Source organism: Chelonoidis abingdonii, chromosome 4 (genome assembly GCF_003597395.2).
Source record: "Chelonoidis abingdonii isolate Lonesome George chromosome 4, CheloAbing_2.0, whole genome shotgun sequence".
In the NCBI taxonomy this organism is placed as follows: Eukaryota; Metazoa; Chordata; order Testudines; family Testudinidae; genus Chelonoidis; species Chelonoidis abingdonii.
Genome location: NC_133772.1, coordinates 129,130,474 through 129,147,591, shown reverse-complemented (window position 1 = coordinate 129,147,591; position 17,118 = coordinate 129,130,474). Strand labels below are relative to the sequence as shown.

The window sequence follows — 17,118 nt, the reverse complement described above, 5'->3', positions numbered from 1 at the left end:
CCTAATGTTCATATCTTGTTTAGGTTTTGTAAGGTTGATTGTTTTCTACCTTTATGGAGTCAGTCCACCTTAAATTTTTATATTTGTGTGATGTCTGTGGGTTCCAGTCTTGAAATATGAAGAAACAGATTTATGGCGGCTGCTGGGCACAACAAATTAAGTTGACAGTGATGTATGAGAGCATAATAGCATGATGATCCCTCTGTAGCGCGGCTGGACGCCTCCTGCTTCATTTGGCTCTTGTTAGGATCTGTTAAGCAGCTAAATAATGAAAATTCTGCTGACTGATTTCTGATTTTTTTTTCTTCCCCCCCCCCCCCATCCCAGACCCATCCTAATGCCAGCAAACTGCCCTTAAAGGATTCTTTCACTTATGATGACTACAGGTTGGTGTGCTGTTTTTTTAAAGTGAATCTTGGGATCTTGACAACTGAGAAATGCTTCACTAGGAAGCAGGAGGGGAAAACCAACCCTGTTTGCCAAACCATTTAAAACACCAGTGTATGCTGCCCTCTGGTACTCTTCTTAGAAACAACAAAGAATAGAGTAAGTGTCCTGTTTCAACAGTCGTGTAGAAATTGTCATTAATCTAGGGTAAGAAAAGGAGTTAATTTAGCCAAAAGATACGTGACAGCCTGAGATTAATGTGGTGTTGTGTAGTTTTTAGATAACTTTTATTCTGGCGTTTAAGCCTCTTTATTTTCCAAAAAAGGTTTTACCACCATATATTACCTCAGAACTGATATTTGGTATGAGATCTGGAAAACTCTTCCTATACATGTGAAGTCTGAGTGCATTTTGGAGGTGTTTGAAGAAGTGGAATTAGTTCAGATAAGAGGGAGCTTGAATTGAGTTAAAAATGATAAAATATCATAAATACGAGGAATTCATGCGCTCTCATAGGGATCTTTTAGTCCTTTTGTTACTTACTTTGGGATGGTATCTCCACAGATGTTTCCTTCACTGGGAGGGTGGGAGGAAGGTGTCAATTTAAGTGTGAAGTTGACCAAAATGTGAATGATAAAGGTATGCATTTTAAAAAGTATTGTATTGGCCAGTTTTTAATACCTCAATTTTCATAATTCTGGATTAGTTGAGTGAATAGACTAAAGTACTGTACAGGAAATTCTGATACTGTGTGGCATATGGGAAGGGCACACTATTTAAATTTTTACATAAATGGAGATCTGAATGTTTTCTGTTCTTTGGGGGAAAAGTTTGGAAATGCTCATCTAAACTGTTGATTTCTTTTGGGTGCAGCTGATCAACTGGCTGTGTTTAAACAATTAAATCCTTGAAGTTTATATTCTTTACAGATGGGCAGTTTCCTCTGTTATGACACGACAAAACCAGATTCCAACTGAAGATGGTTCCCGAGTTACCTTGGCTCTAATTCCTTTATGGGACATGTGTAATCACATCAATGGTCTGGTAAGGATTTCTTCGATGTGGATAAAAAGCTTTAGAACTTAATATATTAAACCATTTCAATTACCGTTGCACATTATAATACCTACTTTTCTTAAAACAGGGATTCCGTCTTCCCTGCTGACCCTCAAAAGCAACCATCTTAAAGAAATGACAACTTCTTAAATATCTTGAAATAACTTTTTCAATGAGAAAATCCCTCATACTTAAGAGACTTCTATATGTAATTGCAAATCATGCATAGTTTTTTCTTTTCCTTGCACTTTCACAAGTGTGCAGCTTGGGGAAGAATTTCCAATGATACAAGACAGACTTGGTATCAAATTCTTTCCAGCAAATTTGAATATTTCTAATCTTCACACATGCTGAGTTCTGTATCTGATGTTGCTAACAAAGGTTTTCATGAGACTTTTGTATTGGGTATATAAAAACAGACTATGATGGAGGTTGTGTCTCAAAGCATCTCTGTCCTGGCTACCACAAGGGAGAGTGGATAGAAATTTGAAACTAAGCAATGCTGCCTGCTCTTAACCATGCCCAAAGAGCCTTGTTATGGAGGCAGCAACGGCAAGAACAAAATCTAGTTCAACAAAACCAGTACATCTGTTAGTACATCAAAGAAACACTACTTTAGGGCATATTAAATATTTAAAAGATGGCATGTGTATATAGAAAGTCAGACCTGCTGACGTTTTTGGCTTTCCTGAGATTTCCTCTTAGCTCATAGAGGACCAAGTCTTGACGTGATAACGGATTGGTCAATTTTGAACTGATGAAATGAGAATTCACAAGAGAATGGTTTGCCAGTCTTGTTTAGCCTACCACAAAGCATGCATCTGACGAAGTGGGTATTCACCCACGAAAGTTCATGCTCCAAAACGTCCGTTAGTCTACAAGGTGCCACAGGATTCTTTGCTGCTTTCACAAAGCTTTTGTATATTTCAATTTATACTTTCAAATTATATTGTAAGTAAGTAGGAGAGTGACTTCTGTAAACAGCAAATATGACCTATTCATTCTTCCATATTTTAGTAATCTGGTCCCTGTAAGGGAGAATTGATGTGGATGACAGGTCAGCATGTGTTAGCAGTAGTATTGTCATGAGTGGAGCTATACTCAATCAGGCTATAGTAATGATTTGCATTTTTCTGTTGATATTAACAGTTTGGTTTATTAGATCATACGGGTTTCTTTATAGAGGATATCACTATGACTAGCTGTATCAAATACGGTGAAATTCAGTCATGGATGATGATTTTTTCTCTCTTATTCTCTCCCATTGAAATGGTTATTTATTATGTATGTTTTTCTTTAACCCCAGTGCCTTTTACAACTGAGTACTTGTTGCAGAATCTGGTGGCTCTCTTACTTTGTTTCAAGGATAGGTTTAGTGTTTGACTAGCCTCGAGTATACAACATTTCTTACACTTAATAAAACAATTTAAAAAGCAAAAACCCTCCTGGAAGGCTTAGATGTAAGTATAGTGCTTACTGTAACTCTCATTGCCCTCTTCTTCCTTGATGCTTTTGGAGAGGTTTGTTCATTTTCACATGGATGGTCCTTTAATGAGTGCCTTCAAAAGTTGGGATTTAAAAAGAGGGAAGACAAATGACGCTTCTAAGAAAAAAATTAAACTTAGCTAGCCCATATTAAAAGCAAGGTCAAGCAGGTTGTTTTAATTATTTCAAGCTTCTGCTGATATTGGTGAAGTATGTTTTTGTTATACTACTTGTTGAATAGATTTGGTGCAGAGGCAGCTTGTGGACCCAAACTGTGAGGATAAAGTGGAGAGGTCTCTAATCAGTTGTTCATATTACTTATGTTTGAGTAGTTTACTCTGAAGGAAATATATATCAATACATAAACAGAGAAGGTAGCTGCGAATTTTAGGAGCTGAATGTTATTGGCTCTGTTGAAATAGAAAAGCTCCGTTAGAACTCTTTTTCTTCTCATTACAAGTTTAGATTACTTAAATTATCAGAAGTAGGGGTAATACCCCCAGAGATCAGTTTTACTCATCTACCCAAAATTATGCATTATAGTAGGCTTTGGAGAAGCAAGTGGGAGTCTCTTTGCTCTGGTTATAGCGCATCCCGATGAAATACATCAAGTGAACTCTTGACTCACTGCATGAATATATGAAAAAGACAGTGTTGCAATCTGCAATGTCTGTTCCAAAGGTAGTGTTGAAATGCCCCTTCATTCAGTCCCTGTTATAACGTCTTTTTTCCACATGCTAAATTATAAAATGCTCTTTGGATTTTAGCTGGCATTAGGGCCATCCAGCTTTTTCTTGCTTCTGACACTACTAATTAGATCAGCCTAAGAAATACATCAAAATATTTGTCTTCATGCATTTCTCATTGTTGTTCTTCAGTGGGATTGTATTTTGACAGTCAAAGGTTGATTACTTGCTACTTGAGCTTTGAATAAATAAACTAAATTATGCCTACTGGGCTGGGGCCATCCTTATCAAATCACTGGCCAAACAAACTACTACTTCCCCCTACACAACTTGATATTCATGAACTGGCCTGCTCCAGCAGTGTACCTAAAGGGGGAGACAACTTGTTATCCATCTTCTGGAAAAGGAAGCAACTCCAGTGCTCATTTTCTTACTGTTTCCCTTGTCTTAGTTAACTTCGTAAATCATGAGTCTAGCACTGTAATGGACTTTGCAGAGAAGCCCATTAGAAGTGGTATTATTTTTTTAAAGTTTGGCAGTCTAGTGAAACACACACTCAGCAAATTTGCAGCACTCTCTAAGACATACAGAATCCTTCTGCCTAGATCTAGCAATCCATAGATGCTTCAAATTCTCTCTGAAATCATTTTAGAAGATTTTAAGGGGTTTTTTGTTTTGTTTTGTTTGTTTTTTAAAATTTGAAAATGGTTTCTTTGAATTTATGAAGCAGCTAAGGAAACTGTTCAAGACATATGAAGCTTTTCAGGTAGCATCAAGGATTTCCTTCTGTCACTCTCCCCTCAGCTGCAGCAGATCCAGGCTTGGGACCAGGGGAAGGGTGCCTGTCTCCCCAGACACAGCAGGCCCAGGCCAGGACTGGGCTGGGGCCAGAGGGAGGGGCTCCTCCCCCCCGGATGCGGCAGGTCCAGGGCTGGGCACCTCTCCCCCTGGACACGGCAGGCCCAGGCCAGGGCTGGGCTGGGGCCAGAGGGAGGGGCTCCTCTCCCCCTGGACGCGGCAGGTCCAGGGCTGGGCTGGGGCCAGAGGGCACGGTAGATCCGGGGTTGGGGGAGAGTCATCTCTCCCACCGCTGCCCTGAATGCCTGTGTAGCACTTAATAGGCTGCTGCACGGCCGTGCACCTTAAAAGGAACTTAGATGACTGTGGCCTGTGTTATGCATCAAATCAAACTGGATGATCTAGGCTACAAAGAAAGTGTATAAAGGACTTGCAAAAGTTTCACACATTCATGTAATACATTTTTGAGCTGTGGCATCTATGTACAGTGCCATTATGCGTGTCCCACAGGGCTCTGCTTATGGCTGCCATTTTGGATTTGCAGTGTCTGAGAAGAGTTCCCTGTGGTCACTATGAAAGCATTGTTTTGGCTTACAAATGCATGATTGAATATGCAAGAAGAAATTATTAATATGTAAACTGCTAGCCAACCTTTCAAAGTAGCCTAAGGGGCTCTCTCCTCAGACAAAGCAAATCCAAGATGGCAGTCACAGTATAGTACCTGTGTTCAAACATAATTTCTATAAATGAAAACAAAGTTCTAATGAAGCCACAAGATCTAGAGAAAAAATCTGTGGCTTTTTGCAGTTTGTCCCACAGGTTCACAATCTATTTTTACTACAATGTAGTTGTGTAAACACTAAATTCAGAATACTTGTCACAAAAGTTGTTTCCTGATTGCACAATTTCCTTATGTCTAGCATGGTCTCTGAATCCTTTATGACAGAGTCCATGTTGAATGTTGTTAGTCAAGAACATACTAGATTTAACGTTTTAAAAAAAATACATTTAGGATGGCTTTACTTATTAATATAAGCATTTTTATTTTCATGATTTTTAAAAGAAACATATTCAAGGTATGGTAAAGAATCTCCCCACCCCCACCTGTCTGCTCCCACAGAAAAATCTCTTCAGTATTTGAGAATAATTGCTTAACTTTAGATAAAGGAATTATTTGCAAGTAAATTGGAGTTCTCTGAAGATGATATCCCTTAAAAGATTCTCAGTTATCCATTCCTCTTTCTTTGAGAGAGATCGAAAATGCATTGATAGTTGAAGGGTCTGACATAGAATGTAGCACACTCAGTGCAGCGCTCCAGTGTGCCTCACAGGAGTGACTTAAAACTTATTATAAAAGTTAAGCTACTGGATTTAGCTAGGGACCAGCAACTGTTGGTCTGTGGAGGGTACTTCCCTCAGAGCTTTCCATTTACTTCAGGTTAGTAATTTCCTTCCTTGATGTTCTCTAGTGCAGAGATTTTTAATGTTCCTAACTAAGAAATGATTGCTTAAGATTCATAAAACATTTAGTACCAACCATGTTGCATCAGGTGAAGGAAAAGCAGGATGTGCAATTACTTTAGGTAATATCCATCTCCAATAAAAGGCAGCTTTATGAAAATAGGGAGGAAAGAAATGTAATATGTTAAAGACTCATTACTTTTTTTCCCTTGGGTAGATCACAACTGGCTACAATTTAGAAGATGACCGTTGTGAGTGTGTAGCACTTCAGGATTTTAAGGCTGGAGAACAGGTAATGTGAGACAGTTATCTATGCCATGGCTATTTGGTGACGTTTTATGCAGAAATGTATTGTTCATGCAACTGACTATCTTGATGAAAAGGGTGAAGATTTCACACAAACATCTGCTTGTCTACTTGATAACTATTAGCTGCAGAAAAGCCTTGCTAATCTGCAAATATAATCTGCACAAAAAGGAGTGCTCAGTATTTCTCTGTGAAGATTTAATAGCAGAGTGTATAACCAAGGTTTTCATCGTAGTTGGATAATACTTTTAAAGTATTAATAAAGCTAAATAAATTAAACTACAGTTGTCAAAATAATGAACACAATACATTCTCTGTCACACAATCCTCTTTGCAAATCTCCACTGTAGGAGTTGCAAGCTTCCTCCTGAGTAATAACCATTTCATGTATTTAATCACTGGGGAGTGTACATTGTGCAGGCCACTGATCTAGAAATCTTAGATGTGGTTGTTAAAGGTCCATACCCAAAACTGCTTCAATGCCTCAGTTTTTATCAGCAATAGCAGGTGGTGGAACTCTCCCTCTTGGTTTTGTTCAGTGCTTTTTTCTGTCTGAAATGTCTTGCATAGTTTTTATTTGACTAGTTTGTGACAGTCTAGTACTTGTCCAGTCAACAGGTAAGAAGAGGAGCTGTTATCAACAACCCAATAGACAAAGACCATTGGTACAGGAGATATTTGGCCTGTGCTGTGTGTACCCCAAAACTTTACTTTCAAGCTCCTTTCTCATTCTAACTAATCATCCTGGATTAAGACTAATCAGTCCAACCATTAAAGTAGAAAGAGCAAGACTCTAAAGCTTTGCCTACATCAGGAAAAGTACCTGTTGCTGAAAACAGGCAGTGACGGAGTGGCGTTGAGCACAGTTTAGCTGCAAATGTAGCCTTGGATGCTAGTTGTTCACCGATCCAAGGACAAACTAAGCAGTGTTCAGCACCAGTCCAGTGTAATATAGACAAGACATGCATCAAGTCCCACAGTGCATTCTGAAGATATGAGTGGAAAGATGCTGACCTCACATCTTTCACATCCAGTCTATTAAGAAATATGTATTAAATTGTTAAAGTAGTATTTCTCTAAAGAGGAGAAGCATCTGTCTTCTAAATTGAGCTGATTGAGATAGTACACCTCTACCCCAATATAACACAACTCGATATACCACAACTTTGGATATAACATGGTAAAGCAGTTCTCCGGGGGGGTGGGGCTGCATGCTCCGGTGGATCAAAGCAAGTTCGATATAACACAGTTTCACCTATAGTGCGGTAAGATATTTTGGCTTCTGAGGGCAGCATTATGTCAAGGTAGAGGTGTATACAAACAGTTTGTGCATGGAGTTACCTTGACTGGCAGGGGCTTGGATCCTGTGTTCAGATACTTAGTTTGTTGGGGATACTTTTGGTTCCCAGGCAGGTTCCTTGCACTCATCTGTGCGTGCAGGATTTGAACTCCTCTTTAGTTCTGTTTTCTCCTTGGATTACAACCTTTGTACTCAAATGAATGTTTAGCAGATATGTCCCTTTTTTCTTATCCTTCATCTTTTTCTAAAAAATATGCTGTAGTTGGATTTCAAGTAGGAATTAGTACAGGGAAATCCTATGGCCTGTGTTATGCAAGAGGTCAGATTAGATGATCACTTCTGGCTTTAAAATCTATGAATGTATTAATCGTATCCAAGGCTTGCCTAGGTCTGTGTCTTATATCTACATATATCATAGAACTATCATTTATAGAATCGTTGTCTTTATAATGCAAGCTTATTTAAGAATATATTGATTAGCAGGGTTCCATAGATAGATAGATAAATATACTTCTTTTTAAAAAGATGTTTTTATTTCTAAAGGCAATGATTGTATTGGATCTGTGTAGAAGATGATAAATATCTTATTTCTGTTGACAATTCCATTATAAAAAAAAAGGTTCTTGTGGCTCAGAATGCAATAGCCATTGCTGTGGGCTTGCTGTACCAATATCTTTATGCAGCCAAATGCTAGCTGAAAAACTGCAGCATAAACTTGTAGTGATTTTTTTTCTTTAAATTCTCAGTTCTTTTAAAACACTTGTTGCAGTGTATGCTGTTCCATCTAGCATTTTAGATTGATGATTCCTGTAAGAGGAAACATATCTACATTTGTATGGCACCTAGAACAAAAAACATTACTATATATAAATATGGAATATATTTTTTGTAAGTGAAAGGACAATAGTGAATAAATAGTCTTGAAGTACAAATTTGACTTAGAAAAAGTTTGGGGAAATGGGGATAATATAGAAAGCATCAGCTGAATACCTATAAGATGTCTTTGTATGATATTAAATATCCTAAACACCATAGCAGCTATCTCCCATAGCATGCAGGGTATAAAATAACAGGCCCATCTCAATATATGGAAATTTTGAACACATTTCACAACATCCTTGAAGTCTTATGGAAACACTGTATGGCATTTTGAATCATTAAATGAAAATAAACATGCATTTTAGTCATATAACCACATAAGTATTGTATTTCATGACAATATAACTTTTTTCAGTAAATAATTTTCCACTTATGTCAGTTTTGTGAGTTAATCTTAAGCTTCCCTCTCTCCCTCCCCTTCACTTCTCTTTTCATCCTTCTAGATTTACATTTTTTATGGCACTCGGTCGAATGCTGAATTTGTGATCCACAGTGGTTTTTTCTTTGATAATAATTCACATGACAGAGTGAAAATAAAGCTTGGAGTGAGTAAAAGTGACAGGCTGTATGCTATGAAGGCAGAAGTCTTAGCTCGTGCCGGCATTCCAACGTAAGTAAAACAGAATGAACTGAATTTTTTCTTTCATGCTCAAAATATTTCAAATTTATACAGTCCAGTAGTGCATTATTAAAATTGCTCTGCAATAGTTTGCTTAGGCCTAATATCTTGACTGTTTACATAGCAAATGAAATACATTGTGATAATGAAGTTTAGTGCACTACTCAGATCTAAATAATCTAGTTTGGAGTGTATGCAAGGAGGAATTAAATTTTCTTTAAGTGGTTGGGTAAAAATTGTGAAAGAGTTAAAGGTGAACCAATATGTGGCTTTCATTTCTTCCCGATCCCTTCTCAAAATGTCCTGCAGTGTGCAATTTGTTATCTATAGTGGTTTCAACTATTTTTCCTTAGAAGAAATTGCTGTTAGTTCAGACTGTAGTATGGTGGGCAGCAATCATGAAACATTGTTTTTTTTCAAGGGGAAAGGAACCATCCTAATGGAAACTATTATCTGGGCCTTTCTGTTTTTGAATACACCACTACCTCGATATAACACCACCTTATATAACATGAATTTGGATATAATGTGGTAAAACAGTGCTCCAGGGGGGCTGGGCTGCACACTCCGGTGGATCAAAACAAGTTCAATATAACATGGTTTCACCTATTACGCGGTAAGATTTTTTTGGCTCCCATGGACAGCATTATATCGAGGTAGAGGTGTATGTCAATAATTGATTGGTTCAATATCAGTCATTAGTCATAATACTGCTGTTAGCATTTTGAAATCAGCACTTAAGGTGAGATTATTCTTATATATATTACTCATCTGGCTACTCAAATCAAGCATGAATTTATTATTAAAATCATATAAAAAGTCATTTTAAGTGTAAAATTGCCTGTCGATTGGAGAAGTGATTGTTCTCCAACCTGTCCCAGAAAAAGAAGTTTCTTCAGTTCAGACTCAGAAATTGGTGTGACCTCATATTTGTTCAGAATTTAATAATGTGGCATCCGAGCATACATTAAAGGTTTCATGTGGAAGCTACCGCAGTCTAATTTGCATTCACTTTTTTTTGTCAGCTCCAGTGTTTTTGCCTTGCACGCCACTGAGCCTCCAATCTCTGCTCAGCTTCTGGCTTTCCTTCGAGTGTTTTGTATGAGTGAAGGTAAAACATTCACAAATATTCCTATTGATGGAGGTTTTTTTAAGTGGGAAGATAAGAGATGTTCATATGAAACAAAACTTAAAAACTTTAAAATGAATGTTTTAAGGGGAAAATTGAAAAGGGATTGAGAACACAGAACAGAACATGGTCCTCTTCTGCATCGTTCTTAAATTAATAGATCATTAGAGGACACTGAGTTTTCGAAAAGTATGTAAAATTGCATCAGTCTACGTTCTTGGGTCATGTGGTATTAGGAGTGTGCTGACATCTTGAGAATTTTTTGAGACTTTCTCCACCAAGCAGCAGGTGTGGCGAATGTTCCAATTTTGAAGGATACCATATAGTACATCATCACTGCCTTTTTTCCAACTTGTGATTTACAATAGATTACTTTTGCTCTCCAGTCTTATTTATTCAGAGGCTAAAAAATGGCCCACGGTGCAAGGTCATATGAGTCCAAAAGTTTGCTGTACGCTTATAGTGACAGCATTTCAGTCAGCTTTTACCACTAGATTCTTCTGGGAAAGGAACTGGAAAATACTGCGCTATAGCAGAAATCCAAGACACACCTCAAAGTTGGCAGTTTGCACATTTAAATCAACGTTTTTGGTTACTCATAATCAGCTTGTCTTGTAAAGTAAACTATCAGAGCCTAACTTTCAAATATGCATGTGTGCAGTTGCACCAGGGAAAATGTATGCACCCTTATTAACTGAGCACCTAATTTGTGCATATAATAACTTCATTGGTGGATACAATCACAACTGTTTGCTAATTAGGCACAATTATGTACCTAATCTTGCATATGCTGTTGTATTTGCATTTATGAAAATAATCCAAAAATCTGTTTTTGGAGGTTATAGGTAAAAACTATTTCTTTCACAGCAGCTTTATGGGAAAAGATAGCAGAGTAATGATTCGTGTGTGTACATTCTAATTGATCAAAAGCTGTTGCTTCATATGCTAAAAGTTTGTGGGATACTATTGGTATATAGGTTTGTGCTTCATTTAGAATGCTAAACTAGTGTGGATTTTGGGACTGAACTTCTTTTGATTTCAAAGAGATGATATGATATAATGATTACATAATAAGCATAATTCTTGAGGGATGTGGAAGGGATTGGTGAATTTTCTCTTCTAGGAAATATACCTGAAGTGCATTTGCTACATTATCATGAAATGTACTGGTGTGCAATTGAGGTATGTGTCCTAGACACTCAGCATGAAAACTGCAATTATTGTCTGTATTTCAACTGTTCATTGAGGAGCAGTATGACATGAATCATTGATCCGTTGGTGAGAAGTCTCTTGCCTTAATAACTCTATCAACAAATGAAACTTACATACGTCACTGAAGTCTATTGTATAAAATGCTAATACCAACTTTTGTAATGTTTAATTGGAAGTTTGTGATATACTGCTTTGCAGGAGAGAGTTTGGTAATTAAACAGTTAAGATTAATGAAATTTGTGTAATGCTGTCACAAACCACTTGACATTTTCCCTGAGGCACATTTGATGGATGTATTTTGACCAACAGTATTCAATATATATTTTTTTTTTTTTACTGAAAGAAATAGCCTTTAACAGTAGAAAAAGAACTCTATTGCTATTTATCCAATAAAATAAACATTTCAGGGAGATATTATATAAGTACACTCAACTCTAAAATATCACCCCCTTGTTCTGTTTATCAACATCAAGGATTATATATGACACTGTATCTGTAATTGGCATACAAAGTAAGAGTTATGATGTGTATTTTAAGCCAAAAGGTTTACAGCGTTATTTAAGAATGGAGCTGAAGGTTCCTTTTTCTGCTAACCTCAAGATTTCCAGATGCTACCTGAGGGGAGTACTAGAAATATCCAGGTTGTTGGATCATTCCTTTTACGGGGAGAAGATTTTTTTTCTCAAGCAATATGAAATCCATGTTATTGAAAACGAAGCTTTCTAAGTTTTGTCAACTACCGTAGCGAATGGTAAGATTGTTTTTTAACATATTGTTTTTCATAATTATTGCAGAAGAGCTGAAAGAACACTTAATAGGAGAGCATGCAATTGACAAAATCTTCACTCTGGGCAACTCTGAGTTTCCAGTTAGCTGGGACAATGAGGTTAAACTTTGGACATTCCTTGAAGCCAGAGCATCCCTTCTTTTGAAAACCTACAAAACTACTGTGGAGGTAAAGCTACCAAGAATCGGTAATTCTGTGCAATCTTGAGGTTTTTGCATGGGGATCCTAGAAAAAAACAACTTCATTCCTCCTCCCCCATCTTATTTTGTTTATCTTCGTTATGTGACCATTAATTTTTCACTTGTTTTTTAAATTACAGTTTATTTGGAATAGCCAAAGAAGAAAAAGTACATAAGATTTTGGCAATCTGTTTTAATTTGTTTTAATGATTCTGTAAATTGTTGCTCCTTGTTTTTCCACTAGTAAAATGTGGAATCAGTTTTAACTTAGTGTGTGTTTTTATATTTTCTAAATTATTTACTAGACCAGGGGAGGGCAAATTACGGCCCATGGGCTGGATCTGGCCCATCAGGACTTTCAGTCCGGCCCGCGGGATTGCCAGCCCCGTGGCTCAGCGGAGCGAAGGCAGGCTCCTGGAAGCGGCTGGCACTATGTCCCTGCAGCCATTGGGCAAGTGGGGGGGCAGAGGGCTCCGTGAGCTGGCCTCGCCTACAGGCATTGCCCCCTGTAGCTCTCATTGGCTAGGAACGGGGAACTGCAGCCAATGGAACCTTCAGGGGTGGTACCCACAGGTGAGGACAGCATGCGGTGGAGCCACCTGCCCCACCCCACCCCACCCCCAGGAGCCACTGCCTGACACGCTGGCCACTTCTGGGAGTAATGCGGCGCCAGGACTGGCAGGAAGCCTACCTTAGCCCCACTATGTGCTGCTGCCATCCCAGAGCTGCTTGAGGTTAGTGGCACCGGGCCAGAACCTGCACCCCAGCCCCCTCTTGCACCCCACACCCCAAACCCCTGCCTTGAGCCCTTAACCCCTTGCTGCACCCCTTCTGCACCCCAACCCCTTGCCCTGAGCCCCCTCCTGCACTCCTACCCCCTGCTTCAGCCCTACGTTTTTGTCCCTGCATGCAACTTCCTCACCCAGATATGGCCCTTGAGCCAAAAAGTTTGCCCACCCCTGTACTAGACTAACACATCTAGAAAGTGTGTCACTTTTTTATTTGCTTTCACTACAGCTATCCTTAAAACTTACTGACTTGATTCTGAAAGCTGATCCATTTTGGGGGACCTGTGCTCCTTTATGGATTCCCATGGACTTCAGTAGGGCTCCATACATGCATAAAAATCTGCCTATGTGGATCAGCTTATAAGATCTGGAGCCTTTGTTATTGCATGACACATGTTGGATGGATTTTATTAATAATCTTCCTTCTTTTTCCTCCAGGATGATAAATCCTTTTTGGAGACCCATGACCTTACCTTCCATGCGACAATGGCTATCAAATTGCGTTTAGGTGAAAAAGAGATTTTGGAGAAAGCGGTGAAGAGTGCAGCTGCTAACAGAGAGTACTATAGTAGACAAATGGCAGAAGGAGCCCTACTTCCTAAATATGAAGAAAGCAATATTGCCTTGCTAGAGAACACTGTGGCAGACTCTAGGCTCCCAATTGTCTTGAGAAACCTAGAGGAAGAAGCAGAGGAACAAGGGGACTTAAAGATTGATGAAGCTATTGATGCAGAAGTCACAGAGAATGGGTTTGTAAATGGTGAAAAAACTCTACTTAATGGGACCAAATCAGAAAATGAAAATCTAAATCAAGAGGAAAGCAACAAATACACTGAAGATGCCAAAGAATCTTCTTCAGACAGTACTGATGAGGTTAAAGAATAGTCATAAAATAAAGTTTGACTTCATTGTGAAATTAAAATTAGCAGAAGTTTATGAACAGTGCATTTACATTGGTGTGTTTCTTTGTTAACATTTCTCTTTCTGCAGAAGAAAATGTTTTTGCTGCTTTATATAAAAATGATTTTTTAAGTTATTTAAAAATTTTATCATACCTTTTCAATTAAGATTGCCATCTTGCTTTCAGGCAGAAACGGGGGGAAAAGGTGCCTTTCCAAGATTTTGCAGACCTTTCTGGGACAAATGTATTTTCTTCTGGGGAAAGAATTAAGCTCTGCTATCTGCTGTGCTTTTGTTGTTCTGTCACTCTGACTGCTGAAATTAAAATCTTGCTCTGCCTCCTGCCAAGAAAAGCAGAAGGCAGGACTGACTCGGTATTCAGCATGAAAGTAGGAGAGCAGTACAGCAGAAAACTGAATAAGAGGATCAGAAACTTGGGAGACTGGAGGAAAACCTGTTTAAAACCAGGTACACCAGTCCAAAAAAGGTAAGGTGGCAACCTTATTTTCAGTAGTTTTAAATGTTGATGAGAATCCTAATTATATACACTTACAGTGATTTCTAAAGATTTCAGTTTACTTTTGTGTTTTGTTTACTGTATAAAAACATTTCATCTTTCTCCTTGAATCAAAGTTAGGCTACTACAGTACATCATCCACCTAATTTTAAAGGTCGACTTTTATTTTAAAATGGTACCTTCTTATTTAAATGTTGGCAAGGTAATGGAGAGTTTGAAAGCAGATAGGCCAAGCCGCAGCTTTAAACTGTGTGGTTCAAAGTGAGGTTGCTTCCCAGCTTCTGCACATTTTCACAATTAGCTAGAAATTTTCAAAGCTACACTTTTGGCTAAAAGCATTATTAAAACAAAAACCTGAGTAATACTCCTGTCTTTTACTTTTTCATTTTTATGTAGTATTGGATATAACACTGAATGTGACAGGATATTAGCTAATCTTATTTAAACTTCCATCTATTGGCTGAAACATTTGATTGGTTTCCTGAAGGAAAAGGTAAGCAGGAGTATTTTTGGTTTGGGGAAGACCAAAATCAACCCTGGTACATACTTTACCATTTAAATTGTGTAGCGGTCTGATGCACGTTGGTTTACCTCCCCAGTGGTAGCTATGTCTGCTATCCAGCAGTATTGGTCACCCCTCTCATATACATTGTGAATTCTGTCTGAAAGCAATTGCAGCTCAGTGCAATATTGAAGTGAGGATAGTGTCAAACCTTTTTATTTCCCAGTTTAGGAGGAGTGAATAATAAACAGCTTAATTCTGAGCTCAGTTTTAAGGACTTTCCCTTTTAGACTGTTTTATCTTGAAAAGTTCAAAATAATAGAAAGATTGGGCAAGCTTGGGTGACTGCTTAAACTTTAATGAATGTAGCAACTTGTTTATCCAAGATTGGTTGCATTAAAATACCTTTTGACATTTACAGTCTTTTATTTTAGATTTTTGCTTCTCTTTTACATTACAACTTGAAAAATGTGCTTTTGCATTAATCGTTGGTGCAATACACATGTCAAGAAGTGACTTTCATTTTGCCATAGCAACTTTGGAATCCAATGAGATGTAAAAAAAAAAAAAAATGTTAAATAGTTTTTTCTAAATATTTCACTGAGAATGGCATGTTGCCATTACACTGGGGATATTGTTTCCCCACTAAGTAACTAGAGGCTGGACCGATATTTTTGTAACTAAAATGCTGCTTGTAGGTAGAACAGCATGCGTTGTCATCCTGAGAGTGTAAATGTCATACAAAAGTCACAATTCTTCAGCTTTTACTAGAAACGATACTCTTTCATTCCTGCGTCTGCCAATTTTATTGCACATATATCGTAGACGGTGATATGAAATTCTGAAACTAGCTCTCTCTAAACATTTTCACTGTAATCCAAAATCTAAATGATTTGGTTCAATCTGATGCACTGTATTTTGTTCCAATATTTGCTGTTAACTATGGCTTAGCAAAACCTGTGGTGACCACAGGCAGGAGTGTGTGGGTTTTCTTGAATAAAGCATAGTTCTACAATGTCTTTGCTAGTAAGTGTATCACACCAAACAAAAAAAAAAACAACCCGAACCTTATGTAATATTTACATGGCTTTTCTCTTAATAGCGAGAGAAAGAGGGAAACTTACCACAGGTAAACATTTCAGTACTCCACAGAGGGCACTAGTCAAATCAAGAGTGATCATGCTGAGAAGCATGGTAAATGTTGATCTATTAAGCAGTCTCATTTTCCAGTTTTTGATCTGTTTGTTACCTAGGAAAAACATGTTGGATACAATAATATTGCAGAATGGTCTAATCTTGTAGTTTACATTTCTATTCATTAGATGTAACTGATGCCTCAAAAAAATATTAATCTAAAATCTTCCTTAAGCATTTGAAAATTGAAGGGGGAGGGGTAATTATTTTGGCACTGATAAGCCCTTATAGCCATCTGTCATGAAAACAGACCTTTCAAAAGCATTTTAAAGTTAACTTTCATAATGTTTGGTTATATGGCTGTTCACAGTAATCCTAGGATAAGTGCCAAATTTTGCTTCTGTTTAGTTAGCTATATGTAGTAGTCTTGTAAGTAGACATCAGTCAGATTTCTCAGACTGTTTTCCAAGAAATAAATAAGAATATTTCCTTTGAATTCTGGATGAAAACCTATCTGCTGAGGGTCATTTCCTTAACAACCTGTAACTTGTACAAACTTATTTGGCTTTGTACAGTATGCCCATGTCTTTACTGCAGGTGAGACTTAAGCTAAAATTACAGGCTAAGCTAAGGATACAAGTGGTGTTTTAGGAACTGGGCTAAAGTTAGCTACTTTCTCTCTGTACATTTCTAAAATGGCCACTCATACAGAAAATATACTTAACGTCAGCAGGGGCTGCATGTTTAAAGTAGCTTAGCCCTTAGGGAGGAATGATCATAGAGCTGCAACTGAGGTACTTAAGGCACACTGTTAGAGGTTCATGTTGTACAAATCAGTCTAGCTTTAAAATATATGTACCCTATTCTTTCTCATAGATTGCACTGCCAAATAGCACTGTTCAGGCAAAATATTGTTCAACAAAATGCTTCTAAAATAGCACACAATCCAACCTTTTAATAGTTTTTTTAGCTTATATTACCCTAACATGGATT

General features: G+C 37.8%; 1 protein-coding gene across 4 annotated transcripts in view; it reads left to right on the top strand.

Moving 5' to 3' along the window:
• The window catches only part of SETD3 (SET domain containing 3, actin N3(tau)-histidine methyltransferase), a 72,490-nt gene extending 56,480 nt beyond the window's left edge, over positions 1 to 16,010 (top strand). For all 4 annotated transcript variants that reach the window (XM_032775279.1, XM_032775277.2, XM_032775280.2 and 1 more), the window contains 7 exons: positions 328 to 386; positions 1,317 to 1,431; positions 6,091 to 6,165; positions 8,802 to 8,968; positions 10,003 to 10,088; positions 12,113 to 12,273; positions 13,511 to 16,010. In XM_032775279.1, coding sequence (XP_032631170.1) covers positions 328 to 386; positions 1,317 to 1,431; positions 6,091 to 6,165; positions 8,802 to 8,968; positions 10,003 to 10,088; positions 12,113 to 12,273; positions 13,511 to 13,957 — 1,110 coding nt within the window. In that variant the 3' untranslated portion in view covers positions 13,958 to 16,010. The remainder of the gene's footprint in view (positions 1 to 327; positions 387 to 1,316; positions 1,432 to 6,090; positions 6,166 to 8,801; positions 8,969 to 10,002; positions 10,089 to 12,112; positions 12,274 to 13,510) is intronic.
• The last annotated feature ends 1,108 nt before the right edge of the window (positions 16,011 to 17,118 follow it).